This window comes from Salvia splendens, chromosome 6, assembly GCF_004379255.2.
Source record: "Salvia splendens isolate huo1 chromosome 6, SspV2, whole genome shotgun sequence".
NCBI classification, from domain to species: Eukaryota; Viridiplantae; Streptophyta; class Magnoliopsida; order Lamiales; family Lamiaceae; genus Salvia; species Salvia splendens.
In genome coordinates this window covers 16,824,863-16,840,719 of record NC_056037.1, presented here as the reverse complement: position 1 = coordinate 16,840,719, position 15,857 = coordinate 16,824,863, and the positions used below count along the sequence as shown (strand labels likewise).

At 37.6% G+C, this 15,857-nt stretch overlaps 1 protein-coding gene across 1 annotated transcript; it reads right to left on the bottom strand.

Moving 5' to 3' along the window:
- Nucleotides 1–1,946: 1,946 nt before the first annotated feature.
- LOC121810037 (vesicle-fusing ATPase-like) lies at nucleotides 1,947–10,660 on the bottom strand. Its single transcript, XM_042210927.1, has 21 exons — nucleotides 10,385–10,660; nucleotides 9,550–9,645; nucleotides 9,390–9,471; nucleotides 9,131–9,181; nucleotides 8,021–8,191; nucleotides 7,775–7,929; nucleotides 7,533–7,641; nucleotides 7,055–7,154; nucleotides 6,928–6,983; nucleotides 6,536–6,601; nucleotides 6,362–6,444; nucleotides 6,117–6,250; nucleotides 5,600–5,810; nucleotides 4,510–4,641; nucleotides 4,382–4,442; nucleotides 4,228–4,287; nucleotides 3,750–3,808; nucleotides 3,584–3,671; nucleotides 2,747–2,869; nucleotides 2,501–2,566; nucleotides 1,947–2,379 (listed from the first exon to the last, which is right to left on the bottom strand). Exons 1-21 carry the CDS (start codon nucleotides 10,546–10,548, stop codon nucleotides 2,236–2,238), a joined length of 2,211 nt encoding a protein of 736 aa, XP_042066861.1. The 5' UTR covers nucleotides 10,549–10,660; the 3' UTR covers nucleotides 1,947–2,235.
- Between the last annotated feature and the right edge of the window lie 5,197 nt (nucleotides 10,661–15,857).

Genomic DNA, 15,857 nt, shown 5'->3' with positions numbered 1-15,857 from the left:
TTGTCTCAGTGCAGCTGCAGCTGCAGCTACTGCCGCACTTACACTTGCCGTCGTGCTCGGTCGCTGCCGGAGCAACCATCGTCACCTCGTAGCTGCATAATACAGTAGATATCAATTCGTCTTTTCATCATAATTTATTCAATTTCTCTATACGTATCTCTCTCACATGTTATTCCATTTTCCTTTTTAGGTCGTAAATTTGTAATCCATGTTATTTAGTATAATTAAATTTATATTTTAAGTTTAATGAGAAATTACTTAATAAGGGAACACTTAATTAACTATCAGTGTTAATTAAATACCTTAGTTCTTACTTAAAATAGAAATAGTATAAGTAGTTTGGGATGAGCCAGAGCAGAAAAGTGCGAGTAACATGAAACAGAATAATTACTACCCCCGCTTTCTGCAATTATTCATTAAATACATGCATATGAAACAGAATAATTACTACCCCTGCTTTGTAGAATTATTCATTAAATACATGCATATGAAACAGAATAATTACTACCCCTGCTTTCTGCAATTATTCATTAAATACATGCATAGTTAAGCAGTCTAAACAGAGAAGAAGAAGAAGATGAAGATGAAGATGAAGATGAAGAAAATGAAATGGATATATACGTGTAGTTGGATTTGTCAGAGCAGTCTCAGCTTCCGCACTTGTCAGGCATGGTTTTGGTTTTGGTTTTGGTTTTGGATTGGTACAAACTACAAATAATAGGAGTATTCAATAGTACTCCCTCTCTCCCACAATAATTGTCACTCCTTTTCATTTCGGCTCATCCCACAAAATTGTGACACTTCATTTTTACTATAAATGGTAAGTAGGTCCCACATTCCACTAACTCACTTCACTCACATTTTATTATAAAATCAATGTACGAAAGTCGGTCTCATATTTCACAAATTTTTTCAATAAATTTTTCTTTACATTTCTTAAAATTCGTTCCCATAATAAGAATGACAATTATTGTGGGACGTAGGGGGTATGAAATAAGTTGATTGCTATTTTTTCCTTCTATTTCTATTTATAGGTGCTCAAAGAATCTTGATTGTATGATAATGGGACCCCATCTCCTCTCATCTTTCTTTTTTCCAAAATTATTCCAACATTATCTTTTGAGTAGTACTCCCTTTTTTGCTATAGGAACACGCACCATTTCTGGTTGATGTATTTCATTTCATTTTACTACTTATTAAATGTGTATAGAAACTCTAATCCCAGCTTATCATAGTTTGCAGCTTAGTTTTAATTCTTCTTATCATAATCATTAACACAGATTTTTTGGATTTGAAAAAGCTAGTATATTCTTTCAAAATTGTAATAAGGCACGCACCTACTTTTATCTTCTTGCCATCTTTTAAATATGAATGGAATTGCGAATCTGAGATTGAAAGATTCTATTTGTTTGCTATTTAATTGGTTTGATCAAATGGTTCTGAGCTAAGGGTTCGAAGAGCAAGATGCCTACTGAAATTGATAAATTGAGGAGCATAATGATTTTATTTTAAATAGTTTACATTACGTTGACTCAAACAATAAAGATATAATAACATTCACATTACATTGACTGCATAAAATCAGAGAAGTTTCAAAATCAGCAAAAGTAAAACCACTTGCTCCTTAATTAAAGCTGTAAATTTAATAAAGTTTCGTTTTTCTCTTAATTTAGTAAAGTTAGTTCTTGTCATAATATAATCACTGTGTATTCTTTAAAAGTGGAAAAATGTGTTACTCCATCTTTTACGAAAAAGGAAAAATGACTCTACTACGCTAAAAATAGAAAAAAGACGCTACTATGGAATGGAGGGAGTACTAGCCAAAACTTTGCCGGTTCATCATCGATTTTAAAATGTTAAATTTACTAGAAAATCTGTGTGCAAACCGGCAGATACTTACATACACTATTTAAACAGTAATTTCAGCGTGTGAGTAAAAAGTTCAATGGTCCAAACATATTTTTACGTCTACTATGTTCAGCAAACCATAATTGCAAAAATATATCAGATCGCAAGATCTGATTTACTGGAAACAAAATATGGCTACATACTTAGTTTGAAGCAAAATCAAATGCGTGCCTACAGCCGTGATTCTAAATAATAGGGTGAACACGTGCATAAACCTCAATATCAAACGAAAAAATAGACGAAAGAAACATACAGAGGAAACAAAATACGAAAAAAATAATAATAATCGGAACTGCAATATTACTTGGTGTAGATAGCAATGTTAAACTAATATCGCACCATATCCTGAAGGCAATCGTAGAAGTGCGAAATATTGATCTTTTCTTTGCCAGAATAAATAGCTTCTGCACTTCCACCCTGTTCTCCCTGAGCAGCCATTTCCACAACCATGTACAGCTTTTTGAGGGGCATCTGGAATCACATCAAGCCAAAATTAAACGGAAAGGCTCAGGTCAAGTTTTACTAGCAACGCTGGGTGAAAGTAGCTACATCGTGGATGATCTCATTACAAAGTATGTCGTGTTAAACTTACATCATTCAGTGCCTCTGCAGCAGACTCAACATCATCACTAGAGAAAACATTAAGCTGTTGTAACACCTGTGAGGGAGGACACAAAGAAGACGGTATAATACACTTTAAAGAGGTAGGAGCTGCACTTCTGACAACAATTTATGACGTAAATGTCTTAATATGTTTAATTTCACCATTCAGCGAAGATGCTTGATAGCAGACCAAATTAGAAGCGTTACTAGAGGGGATAGCAAACAAATACCATACCTTTTTGGCATCTTCTGTCTTCAGTGTTGGAACATTGTAGGTGACTGAGAATGAATCTCGAAGACCAACTGATTCTAGAAAATGAACTTCACTTGTAGTCCCAATGACAAGGACTTTTTTCCCCTGAGAAGTATAAGATAATCTCGGAATTAGTCTGTCTAAAAAGGTTATATAGAAGTTACATTCCACGTTTTTATTTTCTAGGACAACTTTATTACTCTAATCCCTCTAGTAATTAATACTCCCTCCGTCCCACTCAAGATGGCCACATTCTTGAGTGGCACAGAGTTTTAGGTGGAATAGTTGTTTGTGATAAAGTAAAGTGGAAAAAGTAATTGAATATTTTAATGAGGAGAGAGAGATTTAATTCCAAATATAGAAAGTGACCATCTTGAATGAGACAAACTAAAAAGGAAAGGTGGACATCTTGAATGGGACGGAAGTAGTAGTAAAAAATATTGCATCTGATAGGGATGAAGTGTATTAATCTTATTAATTAGATATTTTTTTAGCGGTTTTGAGTCGTATTTTATTAGTCGAGTCCTCTATTAATAGTTTATTGTTGGGTCATGCCCATAAGTATATGGGCTCAGGGTTTTATTAGGGTTCAATCGATTTCTTATTTATAGGGCTATATTTCCTACGTTTCATTTATTCAGAAATATAATTTTGAGTTCAGCAGCTATGTTGACACCTCACTGGAATGGGTTCCATCACCTATATTTCTCAGTTAACAAAGTAGGTGGACACTATCTTGAGAAAATCAAGAAAATATGAGCAATATGGTAACTGTGTTCTGCATTATTATAATTAAAAGTTGGCCAAAAAAGAAGACACCTTTGGAGGAAGCCGCTTCAGAAGCACCAATAATGTTTGAGAGATTAAATTCGAAAAGCGAGGGCCAATTGCAACATACTCCAATAACCTATAAATTTCAATTAAACATAGATGGATGAATGAGTGTGGAGTGATCCAATATCATTCATCTACTTTATAAACTTACCTTTCAATGTCATCAAGGATAATTATGCTTAGTGGCGATCTGTAAGCATCTTCAAATACCTATAAGGAAAAACATAGATAAAATACTCCTCAACCGAATGATTACAAGTAATATTGTATAAATGGACAGTGTGATATATGAAATGCTTTCACCAGTAAGAAAGCTACACACGCTCATGAGGTATAAAAAAGGACACAGCGGTGAATGTGCTACGGGAATAATGTTCTTCACATATAGCCAGGGACGGATCTATATGCACTCTACAAGGGGCAAATGCCCCACCTCAAAAAAACTTATTTGTGCTATTTTGATCACTATTTTTTTTTTGAAATACCTTTATAAATGCCCCTTCTCAAAACCTTAAAATGTATTTGTATAGAATTTTGCCCCACTTACATAGAATTTCTGGCTCCGTCCCTGCATATAGCTAACATTTTATATCAAAAGGCAGTCAAAATATGAGGGCATAGAATAAAACCTTAACAATTTGAGCACATTTTGTAGCCTCACTGAGTCCAATCATTGTTTCAGCAGATATCTAGCAATTGACCAGAAAAGGGAGACGAGTTATGAAGACACATAGCATACTAACTGATGACTAGATAAGTATAACACAGAGTAGAAGTACTTACAATCTTCACATAAGGGAAGTCGCTTTCAATACCAACTGTTGCTGCCATTGCAGTCTTACCACTGCCCAAAAGAAAAGAGAATTTACAAAGTACTCACACTCGGTAAATCAACGGAAGAAGAAAATTACCTGCCACTTGGGCCTTCTAGAAGGCAAGTAACAAGTGGACTTCCTTCGCTAACTTTAACTTGTTCGGCTAAAAGCATAGTTCTTCGGTATATATGTTCATGCCTTGTCCCACATTCCACAATGCCATTTAGTCTGGAAACATTAATCAGCTGTCAGATGAAGAAATGTCCAAAAGTACCTATCACATATGCATGTTCTGATACTTAAACAAAATACAAAAACTCTTTTATAGTTGAATCACAGACTCATATATCCAGATGATAAAGATAAATAAGAACGATAACAGAGTTACAACAACACCACTCATGTGGCACATAATACAGAAACAATTAAAGCACATATCTAATCCAAACATACTAAAAGAGCTTGCACATAGGCACTGAATTCTAGGTAACGGGAAGATGGAAAAATAATGAAAATATTCTATGTTGAAAAAATTACAGGAGGAAATTATTTCTTCATTTCAATTAAGTGTATTCTCTCCCTTTCTAGGGAAGGAAATATCACTATCCATTAATATCAATTCGTTACGAACACTAAATATATTAGAATCAAACAGAATTAGATTTTTCCTTTTAAAAAAGACAAATGTATGTAAGTAAAAGTTTGAAAGTAATATCTATAACCACAAAATTTGAAAGTAATATCTATAACCACAAAATTTATCTACTTTTTGAATACAATTATACAAGTAAAAGTTTTGCAATAGTGTTACTTTTGTGCTGAGAAGGATCACTTTTACATTAAAAAATATTACTTGTTGCTTCTGCCTCACAAGACATAGTAGTAATAACACAATATTCTGGCAAGATAGATATATCAGGAATGGCAGTATTTAGTCCACTAGCTGGATGACAGGCTGGAAATACCCTAACATCGATAACTAAACACAGGCAATCACCGAAGGAAATTATAGGAGATAACTTGATGGCAGTCTAGGACATGGTATATGGTTTAGAAATGACATAGTATCACCACAAATAGCACATATAACTGAAGTTCCATGTTACTAGAAATTTAAACTCCTTGGAGTTCTGTCACCGTAAATTCAATCATGAAACAACCTCTTTCCCCAAGTATCTGGAAATACCTGCTACGTTCAAGGTCATCTGTTGAAGCTCCAAATGCTGGAACCACTTCATGAACAGCATTCAGAAAATCTTCCATGGTAACTTTTATATTTTCTTCATCAACGGGTTTAGTAAGGTCCTCCATATTTAGTTGCCTATTCAAAGCATATGAGACTGCACTCTTTACTACACCTTCCAGCTCCGCTCCACTGTAATTCTTAGTCCGAGCAGCTGCATCCACGAAGAATATTAATGTTCTAAAAACGGAACAATAATTTACCCATATTTGATCACACAGTCATGGGTCAATTGAGATCAGACACTACATTGCATCAGCTTTGGACAAAGAATGGTTAGTTTAACATTCATCACCACTTTGATCATGAGCGGTGAAACCTTATATTACTAATATACACAAGTGAATCCACACAATTACCGATTGATATCGATATAGGACAAACCAGAGCTAGAATGTTAGGAACAAAAATCATGTAAATGAATAGAAAACAATTACTGATTTGCAGGCCAATCACATACCAAGCTCTTCCAAGTTTACATCTGGAGCAATAAAAGAACTTTCTTTCATCTTGCTTGTGTGAATTTGAAGAATCTGTAACCGACCATTTTCATCAGGAAGGCTGATTTCCACTTGGACTTCCAAACGTCCAGGCCTGAAAATCATGATTCAGACTTTTTAACTTGGAAAATGCTATTTATTTGCACCGGGTCACTGCTTTTTTTCATAACACACACAATGAGTGCGAAAATCTAAATTTATTTACCTCATAAGAGCTTCATCAAGCAAATCTTTCCTGTTTGTCATTCCAATGAGCAAGACATTATTCAGAGATTCCACACCATCTATCTAAAACATTAAGCGAGATTTAGTCAGACAAATATATTAGCAGCAATTAAAACTGAAATGACTTAACAGCTTGAACTAAAACCATAGGTACCTTAGTGAGAAGTTGGTTCACAATACTATCGTGCACGCCAGTCCCATCTCTAGTTGAGCCTCTAGACTGAGAAATTCAAACTAAAAAAGTTGAAACAAAATGCTATAAAGCACCAACAATGGAAGATCTTTGCAACTTAAAATTCTATTATGTCACATATTGGGAGGTGTGAATAACGTTAAGCACCAGAAAGAACCAATTGATATGCCACATGTGTTCAAATCAGGAGTAGATGTCCTGGATGAGATTCAAATTTGGGCGGGGGCTGAAGTTTGCAAAACAGCTCATGAAATATTACACAGACAGGCACTTATATCACCACCAGAAAATCAGTATACAAATAGGGAGACAAAACACAATAAAGTATTAAGATGACTTCTTCGAATCCCCACCTTACAAATCGCATCAATCTCATCAAAGATGATGATATGCAACTCACTTTGATCACCTGAAAGATGAAGAGATAAATGAGCCAAGAATAAAGAATTCATGGACTTTTGCCCTCAAAGAGTCACCAACCTTTGGTTCTTTGGTCTTGCTCAGCATCCGCAAATAGATCTCTGACATTCTTCTCAGTTTCACCAACAAATTTGCTCAACACTTCAGGACCATTCACAATCTAAAATTCCAGATTTAACCAGTTTCAAAAGGTGATCAGTACAATATGTAGGGAAGCAGGGTACTTATTCGGATTCAGAGTTATATCAAGGTAGCTCATGCCCTTATAGACAATCCCAGGGAAAGCTGCTTGGAGCTTAGGTATCCAAAATTTATGAAAGAAACATATTTTGTTATCTACTTCTCCCAATAGATACTTCATTGGTACCTTAGGTTATTTGATGCAAAAAGAAAATTACAAATCCACTCTGCTTCTTGTGTATTCCAATAATGTGTGAAAAATAAATAGAAATTTGCATAGAACAAAAGGAGTCCCATCCAATAAGAACAATCAGCAAGAACCAAAACCAGAACATATAGATAGAACCTGTGCTTATACCTTGGGTTCTTTCCCATTCAACATTTTTCCAATCTGTCGAGCCATCAAAGTCTTCCCAGTACCAGGAGGTCCATAAAGCAACATTCCCTTAACATGCTTGATGCCAAGTCTAAAAGAAAGGCATCAATATAAAAACCGTAAAACAAAGTTGAAGGCAACAGCAACCACAAGTTGAGCCTTTTCATCTCACTCATGATTATACATTATGCACAGCTTCAAAAGAATCTAGATATGAACATTACTTAGAAGTTACATGTGAAGGAAAGACCCTTGAGGCAAAAGCTCTTCGGAATATATCAGCAAACTCAGCACTCAAACCACCTATACCAAATGACTGGAGATTGAACTCTTTGTGCCTGAAGATGTTGCTGTTAGCACCTTCCCTCTGGTTGACAATCTGCATTATCTCCACAAAAGTATCATTAGCTCTATTGAACTTTACATAGCATACAGCGGCAATAGCATAGCCCAAAAGATCAAAAGGAAACCTTTATTCCACTTGAACTTGATGCTTCATATATAATGAATGTCTCAGGTGATATCATCCCCCTCTCCATACCATGAGATTTTTCTTTCCCCTCAAGAGTAGCTTGGTTGACAGTGAAGATATATCCATTACCATGATACTCAAATGTTACCCTTTGCCCAGTTGTCATAACCTGCATATACGAAAAAATATTCTCACAGTATTGTAAATGGTGTCGACAACCATATAAGGTGGATCTCCTCAAACTTATATGATTTCAAAATGTCCTTTTCTCTCTTACATGATAACAATATTGATTTCGCTTGTGTATGCTTACTCACGTGTGTAACTTATATCTATAGCTATGTCAGTTTAATAGGGTTATATTTTGACGACAACTAAAAGAAGTTCCAGGACAATATTGTAGCCATATCACAGATATTCTGTGAATAATAATTGTATCAGTACCAGTATATGTATTATTTTAGTGGCTTCTTCCTTTCTTGGATTTTAAGGGATGCAGGGGATTAGGGACAGACATGTGTACACATTTTTTCTACTAAATTCACTTTTTCTAAATGGAGGAAAACAAATCTCTTATGAAGTAGAATGCAGGATGGATTGGTCCAGTTCCTCTATGCCTAGGACACCGTAGTATCTTAAATTCTTGAGTTGAAAGATTGCTGGGGCCAATCGATGAATAGCGATTCCTAGGCATTGAAAACTAGTTAGAAAATTGTAGTTCTCAATCATTTTATCGCACCAGTTGGATAGCTTATTTCTAATATGAAAGAGTTAGACCAAGCATCACATTTTGCATTACTAAGATATGTAACTCAAAAAGACTTGAAGATCCAAGGCAAGAAAACAAATGTTCAGGATATATTGATTAATCTAAGGTGACATATTATACAGACTGGAGTTAAAGTACTGTGGTTTCAGTGAGGAAACATCAAAAGAAGATCATTCTAAATGGAAACATGAAGAAAACAAAAGTGCAAGTCAAATGTTCAATAATAAAAATAGGAAATTCAAGACCACTTACCTTACAACTTCAAAATGATAAAACACTAGCAGATCAGAAAAACACACAGCTACGCATGTATATTGTAAATGCGGGGCAAGCTATTACCTGGTTCATGAATCTGTTTTGGATCTGCTTGGATAATAGGACAGCATCCACCTACATGGTAACATAGTGTCATTGATCGGATGCACCAAAGCCATTTGAAATTGACTAAGGACTAAAAGCCACTCTTCGCAAGTGCACCCACATACAATAATCAAAATAACAAAATTTACAAAATCTCATAGATGCAGTGACATAGCGCAGTGGACACAGCCTAGAGAATGAAAAGAAAATTAAACGTTCCCTGTAAAAGGTAATATACCTGTTCATCTCTTGCCCCCTTCTTCACAAACTCTAACTCAAGGGTCAGCATTGCTATATTGAAATCTTCAGGAGGAGTGAATCTAAAATATTCAGAATTCTATCAGAAAAAAGTGGAATAGATAATAATCACCATAAGTTTAATAAGCTAAATCCATTACCTGGTGACAGACGTTGTATCCCCAGTGGAGACTTTTGCGTGACGGCGTTGAATGGCATTTAAACCAATGTGTCCCGCAGGAATGCCATCATGTCCAGTATATTGAAGTTAAGGCTACATGTCTAGATTATGAAGATATCCGCCATATCATAATAATTCAAAAAAGAGTTACCATGTTCAACAAACTACCAGTGGCAGTAGATAATCCAAAGCTAAACTGTAAGAATAGCAGTCGCAGCAGCAAAAGTAATCAAAGAGTAAAACATACATTTGCATCACTTATCACTACAGCTTCCAAAACAATAATGACCTTTAGCCATTAGGAAATTTATTATGCATTGGAAAATACCCAAATGGTGGAATTATCCAAGTTAATATCAATGAAAAAGTTTCTAGTCTGCAACCAGCTAAGCAATTCATGAGCTGAAAATTGCAATCAATACCAGTCACTCACTCAGTTGAACCACATGCAACTCTACGTTGAAGCAACAAAACACCAGATTAATAAACAAAATGTTCAGGAAAATCAAGACTCTAAATCCTGAACAATTAGCAAATCATAAAACCATATTTTATCCAGGAAATAGCACCTTATCCGAATCACCAACCACTAAGTTTCCAGCATAAATTTGAAACAATGCAACACAAATTCAAAGCGGATTAATTCAATCACATCACCTCCCTCACAAATTTCCAGTACACACACCTACATAACCCCGGATCAACGTCAAATTAGATCACATTTTCTAATAAAAACAATCATCCGCCGTACTATAAACATCTTCACAATGAACAGCTCGAATTAAAAGAAATAAGAGATCGGTTAAAAAGGATATGAAACAGAAAGAACAAACACATCGCCGATCAAAGCGTAGGCGTTCCCCGATCCAGGTACAACGAAATCCCGGAGATCGCCGGGGGAGCAGAAGGCGAAATTGGTGTAGGCGAGGTCTTTCGCAGGGGTATTCGTCACAATCATCGTCGGCGAGCGCCCTACCATTGTTCCGATTCGCTAATAAAAAATGAGATCCTTCTTGTGTAAATGTTTTGAAATTCTTAAGATTTAAGATTATTGTTCTTCCCTCTTTTTCAGTTTTATGATTTTCGATCTTTCTTTTACTTGGCAAATAAGAATTCATGGATCATCGTGGCATTTTTTTACTTAAATGCCACGTCACGGTCAATTTTACATCAATATTTGTATATATTTTTATTAAAGATCCATTTATTTTCAAATATAAGAGCATCCACGTGTATCCTCTTCTCAAAAAGCACGGATGAGAGCCTAGACCCACATTTATTAATTTTTTACTTCATGCTATTCCGCAAGAGCACAACACTCACATCCATGTTCTTCTGCAAGAGCATGCTCATGGGTCTCATCATTCCATTATTTAATTTAAATACTTCAATTACTAAAAACATTTCCACAATATAAAAATACATTAAAAATACTTGAACTACTATTACAAATTTAAAATATATAAAAGTTACATAATTAAATCCTAAAAAATAAAAATTACATACTTAAAATCCTAAAAAATAAAAATTACATAATTAAAATCCTACAAATTTAAAATTACCCACCTTGTCCCTGAAAATTTGTCACCTATTTTCTTTTTCATATGTCCCTAAAAATTTGTCACCTTTCACTTTTACCATTTTTTTAGTGGACCCTACATTCCACTATCTCATTCACACTCACAATTTATTATAAAACGTACTCCCTCTGTCCCAGCTCAAGTGATTGATTTCTTTTTGTTCATTGTTTTGCGAAGATGATGATAAATAGTTAAAGTGAAGGGAAAGTAAAGTAAGAGAGCGAATAATATAGAAGAGAGTCGTATCTACGTTATTCTCTAACTAACTTTACTTTCTCTTAATTTTAACTATATATTATCATTTTCTACAAATACGTGCCGAAAAACAACATGAGATGGGACAAAGGGAGTATATAAAAGTAGGACTCACATGCCACCAACTTTTTCAACTCACTTTCTATTACATTTCTAAAAACTCGTGTCGGATCAAATGATGATGAATTATTAAGAACGGAGGGAACATAATTTAGAGCATCTCCAGTGGGCGGATGTCCCACTCGGACATCCACTAGGACTTCCTAAAAACACCTCCTGCCACGTCACTAGGACTTCCCATCCCACTGCCACGTCACTAGGACATCCCCTTCACAATCCGCCCTTCCCATCGCCCTTCCCACTAGGACTTCCCGCAATAAAAAAAAATCACAAATTCACAAATAAAGCAATTTACGTTTACGGAAATAAAATTTCAACACGAATACGAACGGGAAAAATTAACAACTTCATTTAAAAAAACATAAATGATTTGAAAAAAAAATTACATAGTAATAAAACAAAAAAATATACTAATATCAACGTCAACCCTTCCAAACCTCTTCGATAATATCGTTCTAAAGTCGAACATGGGCATCTGTTTGCCGCATGTCGGTAAATGCACGCATCCGCTCGACCTCTCCATGAGGTACCCCCATATTCACATTCGCGGTGGCCACGCCGTGACTTGAACCTGCACCCGTATCATCTTTATTGGTCCACTGAGTCAGTTCCGCAGCTTCATTTTCGACAATCATGTTGTGCATTATGATACATGCGTACATGACATCACCGATGTTGGGAATATACCACTGCCTTGCAGGACCCTTGACTACCGCCCATCGATCCTGGAGCACACCAAATGCCCGCTCCACATCCTTGCGCGCTGCTTCTTGACGGCTCGCAAAGTATGACTTCTTTTGTCCGAGCGGATGCTTGATTGTCTTCACAAAGACGGGCCACTTTGGGTATATCCCATCCGTCAAATAGTATCCCATATTGTGCTGGTTGCCGTTGGCGACGAAACTGATGGCGGGACCAACGCCATTACACTGAGCATTGAACAGGGGCGACGACTAGAGAACGTTGATGTCGTTGTTCGACCCGGTGACTCCAAAATAAGCATGCCATATCCACAACCGGTAGTCAGCTACAGCTTCAAGGATCATCGTGGGATGCTTGGCTTTGAAGCTAGTAGTGTACATCCCCTTCCAGGCGGCGGGGCAGTTCTTCCACTCCCAATGCATACAATCTATGCTGCCCAACATCCCAGGGAACCCGTGCACCGACCCATGCATATCTATCAGACTCTGGCAGTCTTCGGGGCTGGAACTCCGAAGATACCGCTCACCGAATATCGCTCTCACGCCCGCGCAAAAATTCTGCAGACATTCGACGGCTGTCGACTCGCCAATGTGGAGGTACTCGTCGAACATGTCGGCCGCGCCTCCGTACGCCAATTGTCTGATTGCGACAGTGCACTTCTGTAAGGGCGTGAGTCCGGGTTTGCCAGCTGCATCCTCCCAGATCCTAAAATACAGGTATCTTCTCTCTAAAACACCCACGATATGCATAAACAGCGGACGATGCATCCTAAAACGTCGCCGGAATAAGGCATCCCCAAAACGCGACTGCGGAGCGAAGTAGTCCTGATACAACCGAATATGTGGAGTAATGTGGTCACGGGGGTATTATAGTTCGACGACGGATCGGCCGATGTACCGCCGCCTGCTGCCGCTGCTGCTCCTTCTGGTGTAGCAGCCTATCTATCGCACCTTCCACAGCGACCTCCAATTCATAGTGGTGCGAATGAAATGAAGTTCAACGAGCCGTATATATAGAGTTTAAAAAAAAATTAATATACCGGACGTCCGACCCACGCCACAATGGCGGACGTCCGCCCGCCCGTCGCCGCAACGTCCGAGGACATCCGACGTCCTTATGGGACGTCCGCATCCGAGTTGAAACGCCACAATGGCGGACGTCCCGGTCGCCCGTCGCGGATGTCCGACCGGACGTCCGCCATTGGAGATGCTCTAAAGCCTAAAAAATACCCCCGTGGAAGACTAGTTCTCTGGCCCTATCCCCAATGTGCATCAAGTTGCTCGGGAGACATGTGAGACGTACCGACCAAATTGAGTTGAGCCAAAAGGGCCCACAACGAGTTGGTGGGGGGTTGAGGTGGCACAAAGGGAGCGGGAGCGGGGGATTGCGATGCGGATGGAGTCGCGGCGCGACGGCGGTTGGCCGTCGCCTGTTTCCTTCCTTGCGGTCGGCGTTGGGAACTGCTCAGGCCGGCGTCGGGGCTACCCAAGTTAGCTCCGGCAAGCTGGCTAGCCACCTCATCCTCGCCGGCGTCGGATAGGGATAACGACCTTGACCGTTTGCTGGAGGAGGATGATAAGCCTCCCCTATACTTCGGATACGTACGCACCTCCTGCCAAGTGTTGAGGTACTTGAATGGTTTGTAATGACAAACCGGGTAAGGCCGGTAGCCACCCGGAATTTGAGAACCTTGGGTTTGAGGAGGGGGCGAGAATTCCATATCCGGACTAGGGAATGGTGTTGGGCCGAACCATTCGTGGTTCCATCCGCAGGAGTCGGAGGGGTAATCGCCGGAGCCGGACATTTTTTTTGCAAGAGTGAAAGAGTGAGAATTTAGACGAGAATTGTGTAGTGTGGTGGGAATTTTTGTGTGTGGAAATGAGCGTATTTATAGATGAAAATGTGAATTTTTGGGAAAAAAATGAAAAATAAATTATAAGTTGTGAGAAAAAAGATATAATTTATTGGGAAGTGAAAAAATATTTTTTTAATTTAAAAATGATTTTTTAATTAATTTCAAATTTTTTTAATAAAAAGGAAAATGCCAACGGCTATGCCGTTGGCCAATACCGTCGCGCCACGTCGCCCTGCTTAGCGGCACAGACGTGCTCGATGCATCAAGCAGGGTCGTGCCGTCGGCAAGAGCACAACGTCAAGCAGGGTGTCGCGCCGACGGCACGAATGTCATCCTTCGCATCGAGCACCGATGCACATGCTCTAATAAATAGCAAAATATACATTAATTAAGGCCACTATATGAAAAACTCCATTTTATCAAAAAAAGCAGAAAGAATACAACACGAAATACTAAAAAAAACTACTCCCTTTGTCCCAACTAAGTTGAATCATTTCCTTTATTGACAAAATCAAAATATCAACTCACTCTTACTTTATTCAATCACCTTCTTTACTCCCTCTTTATCTTTATAGGAGTACTTTATTCATCTCTCTTACTTTTCAACACAATTTCTTAATCTCCGTGCCCAAAACTTGTGACTCAACTTAGTTGGGCCGGAGGGTGTACAATTTTAACAGCGGTTGTGTCACCAAATTTCTTAAACCATGTCTCATTCATGGTCTCGTTGCTGCCACCGTTGATATGTAAGGTCGGATCGAGGAGGGTCAGAAACTCCATCTATGTGAGATGTAAGTCTCTTCCCTCCGATCGCCCTATCCATAAGATTGGCCCAGAGTGGGTAGTTTTCTGCATCGAGCTTGATCTTGACGATGATTTTCCCCAACGATTCGAGGTGATGATTCTTGGGTGGTTTATTTTTTGGTATGTAGTCGAGGATTTGTCTCAAGAGCATGGTGAATTGCGCAACGAGATCAACTTCGAAAATTGGTGGATTTGTTGGAGTTGGGATTGATGTTTCTGTGTAGTTTGGTGTTTCTGTTTGCAAACTTTCGAATTCTAACATGACATCTTCGTTGTTTGTAAACTTTCAAATTCTAACATGACATCTTTGTTGTTTGCAGGTTGCAAAGGGTCGGAAAAGGTATATTACAGACGATAACGAACCTTTTTTAGTTCACACCTACTCGTGATACTATATTGAAATATATTGAAATTTGAATGAATATGTAGAAAGGTTTATACCTCTTAATATAGAGGTTAGATACGTCGTATTTTTGGTAGTGAATAATATATTCCTAAATATATATTTCTGTATCAGTTACATAGTGGGATATACTAATATGCTAACTAATTTTAAAGTGCTAATGTACATTCAATCACGTGCTGCCACGTGGCATGAAAAATGTAATATTGTAAACACGAAAATGCAATATACATTTGTAGAAGTGATAGATGAATTTTGGCAGATTGCATTTTAGTTAGGCAAATTGCATTTTAGATATTGACTATTCAATTTGCATTTTATATATAGACGGATTGCATTTATATATAGTTTATTTTGCATTGTAGACAGTTTATGTTAAAATGCAAAACTTAACAATATAAAATGCAATTTGCCTATAACTAAAATGCAATCTGCGGAAATGCATGTACAACTTCACAAATATGTATTGCATTTTTGTGTTTATAATATTGCATTTTTCGTGTCACATGGCATCATGTGATTGGATGTACGTTAGCACTCTAATTAAGGATGCACCTTAGTGCTCCCCC